The sequence below is a fragment of the Colius striatus genome, chromosome 21 (genome assembly GCF_028858725.1).
Source record: "Colius striatus isolate bColStr4 chromosome 21, bColStr4.1.hap1, whole genome shotgun sequence".
Taxonomy (NCBI): Eukaryota; Metazoa; Chordata; class Aves; order Coliiformes; family Coliidae; genus Colius; species Colius striatus.
The window spans coordinates 8,887,075-8,907,895 of record NC_084779.1 but is presented as its reverse complement, the minus strand read 5'-3'; the positions used below and the strand labels follow the sequence as shown (position 1 = coordinate 8,907,895).

General features: G+C 53.1%; 3 protein-coding genes across 3 annotated transcripts; 2 read left to right on the top strand and 1 right to left on the bottom strand.

The window, feature by feature from the left end:
- Positions 1–914: 914 nt before the first annotated feature.
- On the bottom strand, positions 915–1,679 carry LOC104561252 (transcription factor HES-5). Its single transcript, XM_010206873.2, has 3 exons — positions 1,617–1,679; positions 1,277–1,457; positions 915–1,156 (listed from the first exon to the last, which is right to left on the bottom strand). The coding sequence occupies exons 1-3, from the start codon at positions 1,677–1,679 to the stop codon at positions 915–917; spliced, it is 486 nt and encodes a 161-aa protein (XP_010205175.1).
- A 9,114-nt stretch (positions 1,680–10,793) lies between these two features.
- On the top strand, positions 10,794–11,797 carry LOC133627449 (transcription factor HES-5-like). Its single transcript, XM_062013008.1, has 3 exons — positions 10,794–10,862; positions 11,163–11,343; positions 11,544–11,797. Exons 1-3 carry the CDS (start codon positions 10,797–10,799, stop codon positions 11,795–11,797), a joined length of 501 nt encoding a protein of 166 aa, XP_061868992.1. The 5' UTR covers positions 10,794–10,796.
- A 7,126-nt stretch (positions 11,798–18,923) lies between these two features.
- Positions 18,924–19,582, top strand: LOC104561278 (transcription factor HES-5). Its single transcript, XM_010206903.2, has 3 exons — positions 18,924–18,977; positions 19,088–19,253; positions 19,329–19,582. Exons 1-3 carry the CDS (start codon positions 18,924–18,926, stop codon positions 19,580–19,582), a joined length of 474 nt encoding a protein of 157 aa, XP_010205205.2.
- The last annotated feature ends 1,239 nt before the right edge of the window (positions 19,583–20,821 follow it).

The following is a 20,821-nucleotide window of genomic DNA, read 5'->3' as shown; positions in this document are numbered from 1 at the left end:
TTTACAAAATATCCCACCTCTAAAGAAGAGAGACATCAGTCCTTTTAGGGTGCAAGTGGCTGCACGTCCCTCAGAGAGAGAGAAGCCAGACAGAAGTTGCACACAAATGCATTTTATTGCTCTCTACACACACAGAGACGCATACACAGTATGCAGGTAAGCCATAGGGCTGTCCCAGCTGGGGGAGAGACACCATCCACCAGGAATTACACCACTCAATACAGACCAAAACCATTATTATAATGAAAATGCTAGAAAAGCACAGCTTCCACCCAAAATGTATAACATTCACAGTTCAGCAGCTTACCTATGACCTTTAACATAAAGCAGTAACATTCTCTTTTTCTAAACTGAAAAAAGCAGCAAAGTAGTAGAAATATTCCACATAGTTCCCCAGCCTCTGCTCAGCCTCACACTGCATCTACCAGCACCGTGGGAAGGTCACTGGGGGAAATCCACGTTAAAACAGCCCGTCTTTGATGCCACTGAGGTTACAAGCAGAGGGAAAATCGATTTAAATCGATCTAACTTTATCCTCAGGAGTGACTGAGCAAACAAGTGTCACAAGTGCCACGGAGCAGAGCTGGTGGCTCTCACAGGCGACACCAGAGCGATCTCCAGCACCTCCTGCTCGTCACAGCTGTAACTGACACACCCCCTTCACTGTGAAGGCATCTGCCCCCTGACTGGGCAGCACTCCCTGTACTGGTACCAGTACCTCACTCAATGCCTCAGCTTCTGCCAGAGGATCCCATCAGAGTCCAGAGTCTGCCATTCTTCCCACACAGCAGTAAAACACGCAGGGAAAAAACATTCCCTGCAGGAGAGAGGATGGGAGCTGCACCATCGCCTGCAGCCAGCTCCTTCCTCTGCGCTGGAACGGGCAAAGGTCCACGCTGTACGCACTTCCCTGGCTACCAGGGCCTCCAGAGAGCACTGGCATCTTTTGGGGACGCTGTCTTCAGGGTGCTGGGCTTCCTGGGGCAAAAGGCAGCCTCTGGAGCAGCCGACTGGTTCTTCTGGAAGTGGCTTAAAAGCTTGGTCTGTGTTTCAGTTCGGACTTTGTGAAGGGAGAGGAAATGGAAAGCTTCCTGCAAACACCTCGAGTAGCCCTCTCTGAAGTCAAACTGAGAGCTTTTGTGGAAGGATCCTGCAGCTAAAGAGGGGAAGAAAAGAGGGAGGGGGAGAAGGGATAGTTTAGAGCAACTGTTCCTGGCTTAGAGGTTCATAAAACTGTCATGGATTTCCAGTGAGACAGACAAAACGCAATACTCACCCTTGAGCTGCAGCTGGCTCTGCTGTTTCAGGTAGCTCACGGTCATCTCCAGGATGTCGGCTTTCTCCAGCTTGGAGTTGGGCTGGTGCCTCTGGAATTCCTTCTCCAGGAGCAGTTTCAGCTGCTCGATGCTGCTGTTGATGCGGTCGCGGCGCATTTTCTCCACCACCGGCTTCCTCAGCTGCAAAAAGCAAAGAGACCTGTCGTTAGAGGGATCTTCTCCGGCCTTTTCACAGGACTGTCAGTTCCTGAACAACACGAACCAGTTTCTGAGCAGTGGAAGCTGCTGGGGAGCGGTTGAGAGCGTGGCTCGAAGCTGCCGCACTGTGCCTCGACTTACTTTGTTTTTCTCCTTCGGTGTCAGCAGGTTGTCGGGCTCCATGAGCACAGTGCTGGGAGCCATCTGTCCCCAGCGAGGCAGGAGCGGCTCAGAGTGCAAGTCCAGGAGGAATGTGGTGCTGGAAGCTGCCTCTGCCTGGTATTTATCCCGTAGAACCTCCCCGAGAGTCTGTGGGTCTGTGGCTCGGTGGAGGTTCCCACACTCCCCAGCCAATCGGGGACACGGGCGGCACAAAAGGAGAAGCATCTATTCTTGCATGCTCCATTGGCACTGAATAGCCCGGGGATAATGACCTGCGCCCAGATGAGCAGGTGGGGAGTGTGTGGTACTGAAAGGCCGGGATCAGAATCCCGTGTCAGAAGCTGGGAAAGCGCTGCCCTTCAATAGGCACAGGCTGCTGAGCTCCGCGGATCGGGGGCAGCGGCGCTCAGCCGGGAGCAGCCTGACCCGGGGCTGCTGCAGGGGCACACGCGTGGGCACACACACACAGCTCACACACAGCTCACACAGCTCACACAGCACGGGCTGGCCCGAGGGAAAGGGCACAGCCCCTGCAAACCCCCTCACCTCGTGCCCTCGGGAAGCCAGAGGCAGCTGCTCTCCCTGCACAGGTGACTGTGACTCCAGCTCTGCCCGTGTGAAGCACAAACCAGCTTTCACTGCTAACCCCTGCATTTAACCATAAGCACACACAGCTGTTGAAAGTGTTTTCTGGTGTGATGTTTGTTCCCTGTGCACCTTGTCAGAATGCTCTGAGCCATGTCACAAGCACTTTTTGATTCTCTTTTCACACACCTGCAGGATAAATCAGTTGTTTTGGGATCACTTCAGTCTCACTTCCTCCCCAAAACACGTTTTACTCTCATTTAATCACCCAGAGAGGAAAACTGATCACAGAAGAATCTTAAATAGCCCATGAACTTACTAGAAATTGAATTCTGGTGCCTCATGGTTCTCCACTGGGCCACTCTCCACCCCCAGATGCACAGCCTCTGCTCAACAGCTGCTGGCAGCTGAAGGAGTTGATGGTCTTGCTATCTGTACAAACACACAGCCAGAGATTCATGTTGGAAAGCTTGAGCCAGACCTGCCCCCATTTATCCTGCCTTCTGCCCATCCAGGTACTGCTTTCCCTTACGAGCTTTACCCTTCAACACACAGCAAAAGGAAACGGCAGGAGAATGTTTTCTGCATCCCTTGGCCATTCACCCCGTCCTCAGAGCAGAGCTGACAGCAGCAGTGCCCTGTTCAGTCCCAGGAGGGGGAAGCAGGCAGACAGCAGCGCTGCACACACCTACAGCCACATCCTCCACATGTGCTGGGTGATCTCAGTTCAACACTCTGCCAGTGTTTGATACAGGAACAGTAATCAGATAAATTACTGTCAAGAAGCATTAGGGCTTGTTTCTGGGGATCTCGTACTGTAGTGAGTAAATAATGTTTGTGTTTACATTCATCTGCATTTTAACACAGGTGTGTGGTCACACACCTTGAACTGAGCACACAGACACACACAGACACATTTCTCTCTCACTCTGCAGCTCATTATCCATAAGCCCAGGTAAGGCTGAAATGACCTCTACCAGGATCTGCTTTTCCATCCCCATTGTACTGCTCCTGAATGGGAGCCCTTCTTTTTGTACAGAGCAGCAGCTGTTGAGCTCTGAGTCTTTTATGTCAGGTTGTGGGAAAGCTTTTGTGACACCGTTTCACATGTTCTCCTCAAAGCTTGTGGATTATCTTTGAGCTCATGTAATGCCACCTCTGAAACCAACCTTCTGCTGTGTGCACCCCTTGTGGGGAAATTCCCTGCAACAGAAACCCCTGAGTGGCAACTCACTCACTGAGCCTGTTCCTGGAGCACATGGAGCAGGAATGTGCCTGTCCCGTGATCAGCAGGATCCACTGGCAGCTTTGCTACAGACAGATTCTGTTTTCCAGATTAACTCACTAATAAGCAGCTGTAAGAACAGCAAGGATTTCCCCTTCCAGCACAAGTCACACAAACAGGCACTCCAGGTTCAGTCCAACAAAGCTGTTTAGTGTCAGATGCCTTCCCTGCAGTGCTGCCCAGACCAGAAGCTAAGCCCACTTCTCAGGACTCTGCACTATTCAGTTGCTGCAGCCCAGGATTTTCACCTGGGGAGAGCACAAATTCCACGATAGAAGCAGCAGAGCAGACGTGTGACTTGATCTGCCTTTGGCTCGCCTCTGTCATGTTCCTGGCTCCAGCTGTTTGTGGGGTTTGCCCAGAGGTTCTGAGGTGGGGGAGAGGTGAGAGCTCAGAGAGGCCGTGGCCACAGCAGGCTGAATGTGTTGCCACCCACGTGTCTGCCTCAGCTGATTCCACCTGGGATCTCTGCAGCAGGATTTTGTACCACAACCTCTTATTCCACCACTCTGTACCTAGGGGATGAAGTTAGCAGAGTCGGTGGTCTTGACACTCAGGATAACTAATTGTGACTTGCACACCTTCTACTGGCTCCAAATACACACAAAATCACAGAGACAGCTCCTCAGGACCCCGAGCCCCCTGGGTCTGGAGCGTGTGTTTAAAACAGGGCATCAATGACAGCCTTCCCCCGGGACCTCTGCCAGATGTTTGCTCCTGAGGAAGATGCTGTTGCTTTCCCAAGTCCTGTGAGCTGCTCATGGCTCCTGTTGCTTGTCCCCTGATGTGTGCTGCCCAGATGGCCTTTTGGGAGCAGGGTTTCCCACTGGCCACAATGCAGAGGCAAGCACCGTTGCTAATGGGGTTTGTAGTCAGGCACACTTCCTTTGTGACAAGAATGAATATAGTTAAGAAATGGTGTGGGAAACTCAGAAGTACACAAACTTCCACAGCCTTATGTTAGTAAGTCATTTAGAAAGCTGGAACACTGGGGAGCAGGGCCAGAGCAATGCATCTGAACAGAGAAAGGGAGAGACAGCAAAACGTAGGGGTCGTGGTACTGAGTCCCACAGACCGTCCTGAGGTGAAAAATCAAATGGGTCCAATCCTAAGGGCATCACCTGCATCCTCACTGGAGGCAGCAGAAACTTTGGTCTCCATGGAGAGTGGCTGCTGGGTTTGGCCTGCAGCCCTGGTGCCTCAGAGCTGCTGCTGATCTCTGGTGTGAACACACATCACCTGCATGCCTGCAGTGGGACTGATCTGAATTCTAATCAGCAAAAGTGGGGCCTGAACTTCCACCTGCCAAGTACCAGCATCAGGTCTGCTCTTTGCCATGTCTTTCACCCAAGCAGCACAGGACAGTGTAGAAGTATCAGTGAAGAAGAAAAGCTTCCCTGGAGTGTTACTGGCACAGCATCTGCTCACATTTTCTGCGAGGCCAAGCCCAGCTCCTGCAGCTCCACCTGGGTCCTGCAGAAACGCCGCGGTGTTTGCCAGCTGGCCGAAGGCAGGGGCACTGACGTGTGGCACTGGCCAAAACCAGGTGGTTATTCTGGGCAAAGCTGAGCTGAGGCAATGACTGACAGACAGCACAGGATTTTAGGGGCAATGGACATAAGCTGGAACACAAAATGTTCGACTTAAAGCACAAGGAAAAACTTCTTTGGTGTTCAGCTGAGGGAGCCCTGGCCCAGGCTGCCCAGGGAGCGTGTGGAGGCTCCTGTGGAGGTTCCCAGACCCCTCTGGACACGTTCCTGAGACCCCTGACTGAGGGGAATCTGCTTTAGCAGGGGCTGGGGCAGCTCTGCAGGGCCCTTCCAGCCCCACCATCCTGCTATTTTATCTCCAAGCTGGCAGGAGCCCATCAGTCATGTGTTTAAACCCTGTATTTAATTACAACCAACAGCAATTCAGACTAACAAGCCAGGGCAATTAGGGACTGGAGGAGCTTCTGAATCCGTTTGCAACAGTTTGTGCAAGCTTATGAGCAACTCAACTAATATTGAGGGTCTGAGGGACATAATAAACAGACCTGGGGAATTAAACAGGCAAGCGTGGCTCAGAAGCCTTCGTGTGGGCTGCAATCGCCTCTGCCACCTTCAGTGAGACAATTTTCTTTGGCTTTGCTGGTGAATGAGCCAGGTTCTGCTCCTGCCCGTCCTTGCCCTGGCATTCCCCTCGCCCTGCAGCCTGCCCCTGGCTGCAGCCCGGCCCGTTCCCCTTCGCCTGCGTCGCTTCCTTCACGTTTGGCCCTTTTCCTTGTGGTTTCTTTTCCCTTCCTGCACTTTTGATAATCTGATTTTTCGTTCTGTCACTCTGTGCCCTGTGTCTGTCACAGGCAGATGTGGCTGGAGGACAGCAGTGCCTCGCCGAGCCGCAGACTCTGTGAGTTTGGAGCTGCTCCCAGTTTCCCACACTGCTCTCCCATTCACCGCATTCAGGGGCAGGATAAAGGACGTGTGCCATGCTACAAGCTGCATTAGGAATGCTGTTTGACTTCCCTTTGTACTTCACAGAAACCTTGCTCTGGTTAGACCATCTGCATAGCCCTGACTGAGGAGACAACCATTGATCAGGTCTGTCAGCCCAGCTGGGGGAACTTGGGAAAGTAATTCCTTGTGCCACTTCAGTTCTTTAGGGCTTAACATCTGGCTGGAGGGGGAGGCAACAGTTGATGGTTTAACAGTCTTGCTTCCTTTCAAGTTTGGGATGCTGTTTTGATCCCAGATAAGCCTTTCTGAAATCCTGATTTTAATAACATGGAAAGCATCCAGAGAGCCAAGAATAATGCTCTGGCTTTGCATTTTCAAAGTGCTCTACAAATACCAGCTAATGAATTCTCAGCAGCCTCCTCTGTGAGGTAAGGGTGTATTATTAGCAACCTTTTACAAAGGAAGAAAAATGAGGCAGAGAGGAGAACCCCCAAATGTCAGTATTTCCAAGAGCCTGCTGGCTGCAGTGCCAAGTGGCCATTGCAGACAGCTGCTTTGCAGAGATGCTCAGCTCACACTTTTGTTTTAATTAGCCAGCTCCTTAGCTTGTGGGGGAATTTGGATGACTGGCCTGGAGCACACTCACACCCATGCACCACCTGCACCAGGACATGCAAAAGTTCTCCTTTGTCCTCAGGTTCAGCAGCACACGTTGAAAATGTTGCTTGGTACAATTTGTTGAAGCCCATGAAATGGCTGGAAAGGAAGATGCACCCAGACCCCCCACCAGGAACCAACCACCCCTGTAACACAAAACAACTCCATCTCTCTAGAAAAACTCAGTTTTAACTTGTTTATTCGTGTTCCTGAAGACTTGCCAAAACCTGATCCTGGAGCCACAGCTGCCCTCAGTCCCAGTCAGATCTGTCTGTCAGCATCAGCTAATTTTGCCCAGCTGCTTCCCAGGGGTTACAGTTGTCCTGGGCTTGGAGCTCCTTGCAGTGTGCTCTGGGTTACATGAACTCTCTCCATTGATGAGGGAATTTCAGGCCCTAGACACTTGGCCTGGATAAAAACAATGATTTAAGAATTAGAAAGGAGCCTCATTGCTTTAGATAATGAGTGCAGTGCTGTCTGCAGCTCGGGGTTGTGTGCTGGTCACTGGCCACGTGCAAAGGTGTCAGCAGAGTCTCCTGGGGACTTCCAGCCAGATTCCTGGTGCTGCACACCACGTAGGGCACACTGTATGCTGCCAGCTACACTGGAGATGTCCTGGGGGTCCTGATCCTATTCTTAACTCTCTCTGGACTGTTTTCTTTAGGGTCTGGCAGTTTCTCACACTAGATTCCCCAGATCCCTGACAGCCTGCCTTGCACTGTGGGGTGGTGACGAGGGCATCCAGCTCCCTGTGTGCCTTGTGAGGACCATGGTCTGGCAGCTCTTGCACGTGTCCCTCTGCTACTCCTTGGCCTGGCTCACAACCAGAGCATCTCCCTTCTGAAACCCCTTCTTGCCTGCAAGGGAGGTGCCTGCTTTTATCAGATGGGATCTCTCCACAGCAAAGGTGTTCCTCATCTTTGATCAGTCCCTCGAAACCCTCTCAGGAGGTTCCCAAACCCACCTGGCTGTGTTCCTGTGGCCCCTGAGCCAGGGGAACCTGCTTTAGCAGGGGGGTGGGCTGGAGCAGCTCTGGAGGGCTCTTCCAACACCCACCATTGTGGGATTCGCTACAGAGCTCACAACAAACAGCACACAGCAGTGCCTGGTGTGGCTGCAGAGCGAGGTGTAGCCGAGCTGGTGACAGCAGGAGACGGGATGCTCTGGGGTTGTTTTCCGCTGGGTTTTTGCAGGAGGAGGGTGGTAAAAACATACCACGGTGGCTCCCGCAAAGGCTGCTCCCAGGGCAATGTGTTCCTTTGAGACATAATTGATTCCTGCCATCAGGCACCAGCCTGCTCTCCCCCAGGGTCAGAGCTTTCCCACATCCAACCCCATTATCCCACAGACTATGCCTTTTGTACAACACACTCCAGCTATTCATGTGCAAAGCAGCTGTAATCCCCAGACCTTTCAGAGTCAATATACCAGGAAATAATAAATCCCTCTTGTGCACTCTTGAATCTGCTGAGAGGTGACTTGTGGGAATTTCAGCTGGGCACAAAAAATAATAACTTCTTCATTTTTAATGATTTGCAACACCCACAGCAGAGGGGCTGTGTCCCTGGTGCAGGACTCTGCAGCTCACCCACACAAGCAGCTGGAGAAGCCTCCAAAACCCCTGAAAACGCAGATCAAACCGTCTCCTGTGTTTCTCAGTGATCAAAGTCACTTTCCTTCTTTCCCTCCCTGGTGCACGTGGCAATGGCAGCACATCAGGCATCCTGAAAAATCATTCAAAGGGTTAAACCTGTGCAAAATGTACTTCACAGGCCTAAAAGACCCCCTTTTTCCAGGGTTCTAATGTCTGAAGGAAGCAAGATAATGCCATGGTAATGATATTTTATGGAGTATTTTATACAACAGGTCTGATAATAACACGACCCCTGCAAGAGGCAGGTTGCTCTCCACTGCCGCTCTCCTGGGTCACACAGCGGGGCTGTGCTTGGCTCGTGGGAGCAGGAGCAGCCAGTCCTGCAGAGCAAGTTTGGCAGGATAATTTCTCCCTATGTCACCTGCCATGCCACGAAATTTTTCAAGCTGTTCGCTGTGTAGGATGCAAAGTCACTGAAACACCCAGAGCAGAACAGGGCAGGGTGAGGTGCTGCCGGGGCTGGGAGAAGGGATCTTCGTCCGTCACATCAAAACAAACAGTGGCTCGTGGGTTAAAAACTCAGAGGATCGTGAGCTCACCTCAAATAGGCAGCAGCCTCTGCCCTCTTGCCCCACGTTGCCCCTTTGCCCTGGCAAACCCAGACCCCTGAGAAAGCTCTGCCTGCTTGGCCAAACGTGCTTTCCAGCCTCACCCAGTGCAAAAGCCCTGAGAGTTCAGGAGGCCTTGGCAGAAGTGCAGCTCCACAAAGGGGTTATTAGCACCAGGCTGTGTGGGGCTGAATTTCTCTGCCTTTCCCATACTTTTCCCCTATTGATGACATTTCTTGTTGGGACAATGGAAGTGTGCCTTGCAACTACTCACAACATTAGTGACGCTGCTTGAGCCTGAATGATCTAAAGGGAAAGAATCCAACTCCCAAAAGACCATCTGGCTATCAGTTATAATACTGCATGAAGGTCAGGGCTGCTTCTCAGGAGTTGGGAAAAAGATGGTTTTTGACACTGAGGAGTCCCTTCAACCAGCTTGGTACATGCCTACCTGTCAGCTCCTAGCTTCAGGGCCTGCTGCCGTTGCTGCCCTGCTAGGAAAGGGGTAACACAGGACACCAGCCTTTGGGGGAAGGCCAGCCAGAGAATACAGGACAAAAGGCAACACCTTATTATAGCTGGCAAAGGCTACAGCAGGGCATGGTCTCTGAGCAGCATCTGATTTCGTATCATAATCCTTTGACTGCTTCAAAGTGCTCATGAGATGTCTTGTCTCCTGGCTTTCCCACAACACAGGGAATAAAGGACAACATCTGCCCTCCACAAAGAGCTGAACCCATTCAGCCCACACAATGCAAACCCCGAAGCTGCCTTCTCCAGTGGCACCTCCCTCCCATTAAGCTCAGGATTCAGGACTTCCAAGTAAGAAACTGCCTTTGGCTTTCTCACCTCACTGCACCCTTCAGCATTTCCAGGTTCTCAGCAGCGTGCTGGGGGAAGGCACCCACGCCTCTGCCCAGGTGCCAGGGGCTGAACCCTCAGCTGAGAGGACCCGGCACGGCTTTCCTCAGGTAGGTTCTGGGTCCCAGCTGCAGCCTGGCAGTGTGATGCTCCACAGCTGAGTGAGAACAGAGAGCACCAGAAAGTTCTGCCAAGAAGCACAGCTGGCTCCTTGCTGAGGCCTGAAGACGGGCTGTTCCTGATCTGCCTCTGGCTTCCCAAGGCTCAGGGCTTCTGGGTTAAATCTGATGCTCTTTAGCTCACCTTAACCATCACTCTGGTATGAGAGTAGACAAGGGAAGAGAAAGAGCTACAGGGGGAACAGGCACAAGCCCAGTCCTGCTGGGAGGTGTGTGGCTGTTCTTAATGAAGATGATGGGAACACTGGTGCAATGGGCTCAGTGGAGAGAGAAGCAGAGGTTACTCCTTCCACGTGCTCCCTGCTCTCTGTTTAGCTATTCACCCCGTCCATCCATCCCACATCCCCCTGTGCTGACTGCTGATCCCCCACAGCACTGGGACATGGCACACAAACCAACCTGTCCCTTCTGACTGGCAGCACTGGGGCTCACCCAGCTAAGGTGTAATGAGGGCCAAGACTGGCACTTTGGCAAACAGCACCTGGAAGGTGGCCACAAAGTGCCCTCTCCAGAAACGGGTCAGAGATGTCCTTGGCACTGCCAGAACTGGACCCAACAGCACCCCCCTTCTCCTCCTCCTGCCTTTGGGAAGGCACACACAGGGGCTCAGCAATGCCCCCATCCCAGACAACCAGCTGGAGGGGCAGTGCTTTCCCAGCACTGGGCAGCCCCAATGGCCACGCTGCACACTCCAGCAGCCAGTGTGGCCAGAAGGTTACTCTCTCCGGGGCATCTGCAGTCAATGTACCGTGCACTAATGGATGCTTCCTCTATTGTTCAGCTGCCTGCCTGGATTGGCTGGATGGCTGTGGGAAACACCAGCAATCCCCAGACTCACATATCTGCTGAAGCTCCCTGGTGTATAAATACAGGCAGCCAGTCGCTGCCCAGGCGCCGTCCTGCGCTCAGCACAGCAGCAGCGTGGCGCCTGAGCCCAGCACCCAGAGCACCAGCAATGGCTCCCAGCAGCACTCTCGTGATCCCTGTGGAGGAGAAACTGCTCCCAAAAGAAAAGAATAAAGTAAGTAGAGCCCTTGAGAGCACGGGAGAGGCTGAGCCTGCACTCTGTGCCATGGGCTGCCCCCTCAGCACATGGGGAAAGGTGGGATAAGGAGGGAGAAGGTGGCCTGGGCTAATAAACACAGATAAAGGAGACTATCTGGGTTATTTTAAATGACACTGAGCAGGGAACAGGTGGGCAGCATCACAAAGCTCTCCTACCAAATGACAGTGTCTTTGAAGCTGTGTGTATCAGGGGACAGAGGGGAAAGGAGGGCAGGTCTCAGAACACCCCTGACAACCTGCCCCTGCTCCCTTCCAGCTGAGGAAGCCGGTGGTGGAGAAAATGCGCCGCGACCGCATCAACAGCAGCATCGAGCAGCTGAAACTGCTCCTGGAGAAGGAATTCCAGAGGCACCAGCCCAACTCCAAGCTGGAGAAAGCCGACATCCTGGAGGTGGCTGTGAGCTACCTGAAGCAGCAGAGCCAGCTGCAGGAGCACGGTGAGAGCAGAGCGTGTGTTGCCCACCCCGAGGGCTCCTTTGCCCTCCCAGCCAGCCCTGGCCCCTGAAGCCTGCACCGTGGGTCTGCTCACACAAGCAAGGCCCATGGACTCAGCCTCTTGCAAGATATTTAATGCATGAATCCCACGTTTTGGCTGTGATCTTAACCCTCTGCATTTGCTTCTCTCTGTCTCCCCCAGTGTTCCTCCCCAAGCAGCCAGAGCAGGACTTCAGCAGCGGCTACCTGCAGTGCCTCAGGGAAGCTCTGCACTTTCTGTCCTACTACACTCCCAAGAAGGAAACCCAGGCCCAGCTCATCCAGCACTTCTGCAAAGCTCAGATGGGTGCAGATGTCCCCTGCTCTCCTGCTCTGCCCAGCTCCCCCTGCCTGTTTGCCAGAAAGCAACCTGCCCAGAAGGCTGTGGCTGCTGCTCCCATCTGGAGACCCTGGTAGACCTGCTGAGCCTTATTCCTGTGTTTTGCTACAAAAACACTAGAGGGACCCGTCATTCAACAGTTCCTCTTTAAAGTAGGAAACGTCGCTTTCCAAAGGTGGGAGGGGGCTGGTTGCTGGTTTTCTGTCACAAGAAACGAGGGTTGCTGAGTGGTTTCCCTTCATAGTGAAGGATTGTGTGTGTGTCTTGCAGCAGATTTGCTGCTTCTATTGGTGGCTCTGATCCAAAGAGAGGACTGAGCTCTGCGGGGCTGCAGGGAGCCGAGTGCCCCTCAGTTGCCATCACACCTCTGCCCAGCGAGGCTGAGTCTGTGGCTGTCAGTGGAAAGCTTTCTGCTGGCTCCCTGGGTCACTGGTTCAAGTGCTCCATTGTCCCTAGATGATGTGCTGTCCTCCTGAAGAAGGAGCCCTTTGAAGAATGTATTTTGTATCATAAAGAGTGTTGAGCCTTTACCTTTTGAGTGAAAGGTGCTATTAAGAATCCCTGATGCTTCTGTGCTATTTTTAATGGACCTTCTCACAGAAAGTTCTGGTGGCAACAGACAGCAACAGGGAAAATTCCCTTAATGTCAGGATGTGCTGCTCTCAGTTGAGGGATAATTGATGCCTTTTGTAAAGGAACTACCTGGGATATGCCTCAAGGGGAAGGGGGAGGAAAGGGGGCAATAAGTACTTTATAATCCTCCACTGAACATGCTAAAGAGCTTAAAAAGCTTTTATAAAGTTGTGATGTATTCATCCTGTGTGATGTTCGACTTTGGTGTCTTCACTGTACAATAAAAATGCTTTTAAGTCATCAGTGCTTTGGTTTGAGACTATGAACGTGGCTGATAGTCCTGGACTTGCATGTGGCCTCCTGCTGCAGGGGGGAGCCCTCAGGAGCCGCCTGTTCCCCGGCCCTTCCTCCCAGAACAGTTGAATCTGTGACATTACAGAGCAGGATTTCAGATGCTGCAAGGAAGCAACCCCTGTGAAAGCTACCAAACATTTAAATGGAGAGGGTACTGAAGGGAGAGGCTAAAAAGTGGAGACTCAGATACTTCATAGCAGCTTATTCAGACCCCATCACATCCCCACTTTCCCAGGCAGTTTATTCCCCTCATTAATTTGCCCACCAGCCTTTTTCTGTCCCGTTAGGAGGCAACAACATGCAAAGCTCCTAAAGACTCCCAAAGAATCTGGCACCTGGCTCTGCCTGGGGATCGTCCCCTCCTCTGGAACCAGCTGCAGTGGAGGGAACTGGGTTTTGTTGTAGTTTAATTTCAGCATCTTCTGTTACCTAAACATGAATTGTTTGGCAGTAACAGAATTTCTTTACTGGAGTGAAATGTGCCCACGTATGGTTCAAAGTGTGACATAACTTGATAGGAAACAGACTGGGAAAGCATTTCCTTGCCTTTTATTGTTTCCCCATACTCGTCTTCAAACATTTCATTCTCTCCCACTGACACACACCTCAGATGGTAATTCCCTGTCCTACAGACCGTGCCATGAGTGGGGCCTGTGCCCCGGAGCTGAGCAGCTGCCACGCTCCATGGGCTTTCCAGCTTTTCCCTGCCCAGCCTGTTGCAGAAATGGTCTCTGTCAAGTATCTTTTAACTGACCCTCCTTGGATTTTTTTTTCACCTCGTCTCCATTCAGAAAACCAATCTAGCACATCCTTACAGAGAGGCTGGCATCACTGGGAATGCTGCTCACTGCCCTGGCCAGACCTCGTCTCATTTCTGATGAGCTGCTGTTCTAAGCACAGAAAGGACCAAGAGGACAGCTCTAGCCAGGTCAAACACGTATGGCTGCATCCCATTTGGGCTGCATGGATCGTTTTGGTTGTTATTTCACCCAGAATGCATGAGCTGGTCAGGTGCCTTTCATCCCTGTGCCAGCACAATATGAGGTAGGGCTGTGGCTGGGTGCTGCAGCTCAGCAGGGGCTGGTGCCAGCTGCAGCTTGATCTGTTCCCCCCAGTGAACTACTAAATAATTCACAGGAGATATTTTTAGACTTTCTGGTTGCTTACTGATGTGGAAGAAGTCCCTTCACCTTGCAGTGCTCAGCTGGTCTGTGTCAATTTGTACAAGCTGCTGAATGCCCCCAGAAGCCAAAGCTGTTAGTCCACACCTTAACAAAGGCAGCTTGTGGGTAGGAAGTCTGGGAGAGCTCAGACTCAGGCAAAAGGCAGCACTGCAACCTGTCCATGCAGCACAGGGCTGAGCAGAGTCACTCGTGGCATGGGGAAGTCTGGGTGGTTTTCTTCTGCAGTTCATGTGTCAGCACTCAAAGTAAAGCCCGGGGTGAACGTCGCTGCAGGTTGTTCAAAACTGACAGCACACGCAGGAAAGAGAGAAGGAAACCAAAGGGCTGCTGCACAAACTGCAGGCTCTTGGGTTGGAACCCAGGCCCTCCAGTTCTGGGCTAACACAGGGACAGGCCAAAGAAATGGCAACTGTGCACATCTCATGTGAGAGCAGAGTCAGAGTCTGAAGGTGAGAGCTCCTGCTGCCCACATCGACACATCTGGAGTCACAGCGGCCACACGGCCCCACTCCCATCTGCACTGAGCCTGGGTTTCTCTGGCTACAGTGGAGGAGCTGGTGGTGCTGAGCTGTCAGTGTATGTGAGATCCAGACCTACTGCTTGCAGAGTGCTGTAAGGGAGAGGAACAGTCAGCATCTCCTCTCTGGGCAGGGGGGAGAAGCCAAACCCCAGCAGAAAGCCTCCACTCGCTGCAGGGAGCCAGGTCCACGGTGGGTGCGAGTGTCCCGCTGCTGGCTCCAGGCAGCCAAAGACATGCCCCTCTGAGCTTTAGTTTGCCAGTTACTGGAGAGCAAAAAGCCAGGCCCCTGGTTTCCCCAGCCTCAGCACAGCAAAGGTTATGCTTACAATTTATTAATTATTATCACTTATAATAACTGAACCCCAAGCTGCTGGTTGCTCCTGTCCCCTGCCGTGACCCTCCCCTGCTCCGACACATTCTCACCCTTAGGGAAGATGTTGTTTATTATGCTGATCCCACAGCCCAGGAATACTCTCCTGACAAAGCCCCTATTAACCTCAGAGTGTGGGCCTGAGTTTCTCAGAGTTTCCCACACTTTGGTGCCCATTGATGACATTGAAAGGGCCCACAAAGGAAGCGTGCCTCACAACAGCCCCCATTAGTGACGCTGCCTGGCTCTGCATTGTGAGCACCAGCAATTCCTGTCCCCATGGACCATCTGGAGAGCTGTTTTCCCAAGGAGCACATTGATCCATCAGCATTATGCCAGAGCCCTTTTAAAACTTGGGAACGTTATGCTCTTTGACACTAAATAGGTGTCTCCAGAGGGGTTGTCAGAAAGATTTTGAAGCATTTAAGGACGCCACAGAAGAAGTAAAAACGGTGATGATTTCTTTAACAGCCCCTTCAATGGCATCTGTGAGAGGCTGAGGGAAGGCAGCACATGGCCCAAAACCAGCGCTCTAGCGCTGATAAACGCAAGCTCCAAGCCATCGGGTTGTGTGCTACAAGTACAGGCACAGGTGTGGAGGAGCTTTTCACACCTGCATTACACAGACAATGAAATCCAGGTCTCCTGTGCTCTCCTCTGATGGTTCACTGTCCTGCAGACCTGTTGCTATGTTGGGTCACGGGTTTCCCCTCCACAGGAGCTCAGAAGGATGCCCGTTGGTATCACAGGTAGGAGCAGCTTCTGTGAGAACAGTGTGTGTGTGCAGTGAGTCTGCACCTGGGCTGAAATCACCCCCCACAAAGCAGAAAGCTCCACGACCCAGTCCCAATCCCCAAGGCTCTTGGTCCTCCAGCTGCTCCTATCCTGGGATGGGGCAGTTCCCTTGCCTGGATCTCTGTGGCTGCTTCCCAAGGCTCAGGCTGCACACCATAGCTCAGGTCAAACGGGGAGCACCTACAGTTGGACACCAGTAACACGATGGTTCTGGCCTTGGGAGAAACCAGCAGTCCTGCCTGGCACACAGGGGCCCTCAGGTACAAACCCACAATGGTCTGCAGATTTCCCCTTTCTCTCCTCGTCATCCACCCCAAGGCAGAGCTGAGCTGCCTCCCTGCTTCCACGTGACATTGTGAAGGCGGCATCTTCCTGCTGCAGCTCCTGCCTGGGATGTGATTTACAGAGACAGGAGCCTGCTGAGAAAGCAAACCTTGCTGCCCATGGCTGAGCTGACAGCTCTCCAGAGCGGGTCTGGATTTCACACCCTCCACAGAGGGGAATGATTGTGTCCCATTGTTTAGCCAGCCCCACGTTTGGCAATTTGAGGGATTTGTTTCTTTTAATGCCTCATTCCAAAAACAGGGAAACCCCTGTTTCTGCGCCTCAGACAACCCATCTTTCCTTCTGGCTCTGCAGCACACACTCCTCCCATGGATATGAAGGATGGTGACAAGGATTTGGGCCACAAATGTGTTTCAGGCTACTGCACTAGAGTTGAGTCTTTGAAAATCCCAACTGGGCAAACTAGTTACAGACTTTCAGTGGAGAGCAACTGCACTGCCTGCAGTGCTGGAGTTGTTTTCCTTACTGAAATCCTTGCAGCAAGTGCATGCTGCACTCTGCTCCTCCACAAATACATTCCAGGGACAGCCTTAGTCCAGGCAATTTATTATTCCAAAGCATCAGTTAGGAAATATCATTGCCATGAAGTTTTCAGGCCTTAATAATCAAATCAAATGGGTGGGAGTGCTTGTCTCTCTTTTATCCATCAACAGCAGAGAGAGGGTAGGTGAGGCAGGCAAGGAGGAGCTGAAGATTTGCTATCTTTTCAAGTGGCAGAGAGGCAGGGAGGGAAGCTGGGAGCCTGAGAGCTGCTGTTGTGTGAGCTGGCTGCAAGGCAGCGTGCCTGGTTCACCATTCACATCAGATGGTGTGAGCCCACAGCTCAGAGGATTTCCCACATTGCCCCATTCAGAGTGTTAAACTGCCAACAAAGGAAGTGTGCCTCCCTGGGCCCTGAGAAGAAAGCCAACGCCTGCTGCACCATCTGCCCTGCACTTAAAGGAGGGGATAATGCTTTAATCAGTGGGAGCTGGTTTAGCCCTTTGGAGTGCAGGGCATTGTGCTGGGAGTAGGATGGCATTATTTAAAACCACTCATTTCATATTTCCAGCACTGGAAATTGGGTCAGAGCTTCCCTCCCAGGTCCCTGTGCCCACTGCTGCTCCCCACACGCTGCGTGGCCGGACCTGCTGCCCACCCCATCCCCTGTGAGCCCCGAGAGCGAGGCACAAAGCCCCTGCTCGGCTTCAGGCTCCAGCAGCGGCACAAGTACCTGCAGCCAGGCATTGCCTTGCAAGCAATGCTGCTGATTACAAGCAGGCAAAATAGTTCAGAGGACTGATTTTGAATGGACTCCCACTCCCTGTTCAACTGGAGGGTTTCCACAACCATCAGCAATTAAAATTGTGCCACCCTGTGTGACCCATCTAAACGTGCAACGTCCTTGGGCTGGGGAGGGAGGAGGGGAGAGGGGCTGACCTGTGGAAAATCACTGCCAGAAGAAGCCAGGAAGGGAAAAGGGGCTTTGTAAGCTTCAGGTTAAGAACTAGTCACAGGATCAGCCTTTGCAGGTTCACATCCTTTTATGTCACAGCCCTAGAACGTGTCAGATAGAACACGTCGATATCTACGTGCTCACAGACACGGGTTTTGGCCTTGGCTTACTGAGAGGGATGCTGAGGGCAGGTGAAACAGGCTGGCTGCAGTTAGCAGGGAAATGAAAGGTTTCCTTTCTGGTTTTGAAAGGCAGGCAGAGGAACAGGCAGGGTTTTCATCTGTGCTGCTGCAGTAAGAAGCAGGTATTCAGAAGCTAACAGCCCCCACCCACTCACCTACTGGCAGCACTCTGGGGTCACTCCCTGCTCAACCCCTGACCACGGGACAGGCACTGAGGAAAAACAGAATCATACCCATACACCACTCCCCTTACACCCCCAGAGCTCAGGTACTGCAGCTGGGACAGATGGACCATGAAGCTGGGGCTTTGCCAACCTGAGGCCTCACGTGCCTGAGTGACGGATCTGAAGCGGGAGCAGCGCCGTGTGGACCCGCTGGCAGGGGGCTGCGGGGTGGGCAGCACACCTGAGCAGGCAACTCACAACAGCCTGGGAAGACACATCTAAAAGAGACAGATCCTGTGTGGTCCTTTTCCCTTCATCACCTGTGCTCCCTGCCATGGATGTGGCACATACACTGAGAAAGCCCGTGACACAGGACACCCCCTGGGCCACCTTCTGCAGGGGAAATGACACCAGCAAATAGACAAGACCTGACTTTTCACTGCACCTCTGTTGTCTGTGATGGGAAAACACATCTAGGTGTATTACACAGGGACTTGGGACCAAGGGCAGAGAGTGAGGCATTTACAAAGTGGCATGAAATTAACTAGGACGTGTTTGGGAAAGGCATCACAATCGTTACATGTCACGGGCTTATGTAGGAAAGCCCAGATTACCCAAACAAAAGCAAGGAAGAGCTCTGAATGTAACTTACAGAGGGACTTGAAGTATTTAAACAATGGAGAGGAAAATATTTCAAGCTCAGTGCAACTTGCTTTAGGGATTCTTCCCTCCATTTTAGCCTCTAGTGGCCTGAAAATTACCTGGTACTGTATTCATCTGAGCACGGTTTAATGTCGGTGAAAGGGTTTAGTCCCTCTAATTCTGCATCTTTTCCTTTTCAACCTCTCTTTTGGTCATGGGCACAGAGCATTATCTCTTCCTGGGATCAGTCTTCTGTGCTTAATTTGCCCCCAGCCTGGGAAAAGGCGGCACATTGAGCTGTTGAGGTTCCCAACATCAGGCAGAAGTTTGATGATAATGCCGGCCAAGGCTTTCCCACGTCCCTGCCCCAGCCATGCCAAAGCCCCATTGTGTCACACACCCCCTGCTCCACCTGCTCCTTTGGGAGCTGGGTATTATCCCCAGGCAATTCACAGGCAATTTGCCATGCTGTAATAGATGCTGTGGCCATTGTCCCGGGGCACACGGCGATTGGCTGTGGACTGTGGGAACCAGCCGCTCGCTCAGGCCCCACGTTCCTCAGGCTGCTGTGGATATAAAGAGCAGCTCCCAGCTCCAGCCTCAGCAGTGAGCTCTCAGCTGCAGCCAGCGCTGGGGATAATGGCACCCAGTGCCCTCTCCCTGGAAATCCTAACGCCCAAAGAGAAGAACAGAGTAAGTAGCTGCTGTCTCAGCCAGGGCAGAGAGCCCTCCAGCAGCGGGTTACAGGGACGGGGAGGGCAAAGCCTCACTGCTAACCAGCCCCCTCCTGCTTTGTGTTGCAGCTCAGGAAACCCATTGTAGAGAAACTGCGCCGCGACCGCATCAACAGCAGCATCGAGCAGCTGAAGCTGCTCCTGGAGAAGGAATTCCAGAGGCACCAGCCCAACTCCAAGCTGGAGAAAGCCGACATCCTGGAGATGACCGTGAGCTACCTGAAATACAGCCGAGGTGAGTGCATCCCTGAGCACAGCCAAAGCTCCAGCCCCAGTCTCCCTGTGTAACGCTTCTCTCCTGCCCTTGCAGCTTTTGCAGCGTCTGCCAAGAGCCTACGGCAGGATTTCTGCGAAGGGTACGCCTGGTGCCTCAAGGAAGCTCTGCAATTCCTGTCTCTCCATTCAGCAAACACAGAGACACGGATGAAGCTCATCTGCCACTTCCAGAGGTCACAGGCAGCACCCACGGACTCTGGTCCTTCTTCTGCACCCAGCTCCACACAGCAGCCCTCTGCAAAACAAGCAGTGCTGAAACCCCCCTGCAGCCTCTGGAGGCCTTGGTAGACCAAGAGCACACGGCTGCGCTTCCCGGACTTCTGCTCCTAGTCCTGAGGAGCCCGTGACTTGCTACACAAGTCCCCCCGCTCCTCTCACGAGTAGGGAAGGACGTTTTCCTTTTGCAGAGCATGGCTCTGCTCAGATGTCTGCTCCCCTTCTTCCAGAAGGACCGAAACGATCCCACCACGTGGAGAGAAGGTTGTTCTCGGAGGATGTGAGGTGTAACCCTCCTGCCTGGAGGAGCCGTTCCGAGAGGAACGCCGACTGTGCTTGACCTCAGTGAGGCCGCTGTATGTCTGTTGGGAGAGCAGGAACCTCTGAGGTGTTCAGGCATTTTCACAGGTGTCCTTTCAGGGGGAGCCTTTTCCTCTGACCTGCCCCACCTGAGACTCCGGTGTCCCGTCTGTGCAGCCCGGCTGCAGCTGGGACGGGTAAAGGCGTCTCAGGCAGAGCAGCTGGTTTCACTGGACACCTTTGAAAAGCTGCTTTTCCTACAGCTCCATGATGGGTTCTATGATATTTGTAGCCTGTACTGAGCATGCTCTGAAAATGGTGAAAGCCGTAAGTCAGACCACGTAGAGGAAATTCCTCGGGATGTCTCACAAAGGCAGCGCGAGTGCTGCTTGTGAGGGTCAGGGTGTGTGTGCCTTTCAGAAAGGCAAGAAGCTGGGGGTTTGTCCTCGTAGGACAGAAAGTTACGGCTCTGGGGCCGACTGTCAGAAAATATCTACGCAGGTCTTTGAGGCACGGCAGATGCACAGATCACACTGACTGTGTCACCCTGCCGGCAGGGGGGTGGGAATCCAGCCCTGTCCTGGGAGGGTGCTGTCTGTTCCGCGTGAGCTGCACCGGCTGTGTAACCCGTGCCAGAAATCACCTCACACTGCACAAGCTGCAGGAGCTTTCAGCGCTATGACAATAAATAAAACTCCGGTTAATAACCCGGCGCGTTGTGTCTTGAGCGGCGGCAGAGCCCGGTACCGGGGGCTCCGGGCGGGTTTCCGCGGGAGCAGGGGCAGCTCGCCTGGGCAGCCCGTGTCCGCGCCGGGCAAAGGGCCGCTCGGTGCCGGGCGGTGTCCGCGCTGCGCTCCCGGGGCCCGGCGGCGGCGGCGGGGACGCGCATCGGGGGCGCGCATCGGGGGCCGGGGCCGGGGAGGGGGCGGGGAGGGGGCGGGGCCAAGCGCGAGGGTCCCGCGGCCCCGCCCCCCACTCGCGCCTCATTCGCGCGCCGGGCTCGTTAGTATG

Excerpts from the sequence above, each read along its gene's own strand:
- LOC104561278 (XM_010206903.2), top strand. The coding sequence starts at position 18,924 with ATGGCACCCAGTGCCCTCTCCCTGGAAATCCTAACGCCCAAAGAGAAG. Across the intron at positions 18,978-19,087 it reads CGCCCAAAGAGAAGAACAGA|CTCAGGAAACCCATTGTAGA; the intron begins GTAAGTAGCTGC and ends TTTGTGTTGCAG. Across the intron at positions 19,254-19,328 it reads CTACCTGAAATACAGCCGAG|CTTTTGCAGCGTCTGCCAAG; the intron begins GTGAGTGCATCC and ends CTGCCCTTGCAG.
- LOC104561252 (XM_010206873.2), bottom strand. The coding sequence starts at position 1,679 with ATGGCTCCCAGCACTGTGCTCATGGAGCCCGACAACCTGCTGACACCG. Across the intron at positions 1,458-1,616 it reads CACCGAAGGAGAAAAACAAA|CTGAGGAAGCCGGTGGTGGA; the intron begins GTAAGTCGAGGC and ends TGCTTTTTGCAG. Across the intron at positions 1,157-1,276 it reads GAGCCAGCTGCAGCTCAAGG|CTGCAGGATCCTTCCACAAA; the intron begins GTGAGTATTGCG and ends TCCCCTCTTTAG.
- LOC133627449 (XM_062013008.1), top strand. The coding sequence starts at position 10,797 with ATGGCTCCCAGCAGCACTCTCGTGATCCCTGTGGAGGAGAAACTGCTC. Across the intron at positions 10,863-11,162 it reads TCCCAAAAGAAAAGAATAAA|CTGAGGAAGCCGGTGGTGGA; the intron begins GTAAGTAGAGCC and ends GCTCCCTTCCAG. Across the intron at positions 11,344-11,543 it reads GAGCCAGCTGCAGGAGCACG|TGTTCCTCCCCAAGCAGCCA; the intron begins GTGAGAGCAGAG and ends TGTCTCCCCCAG.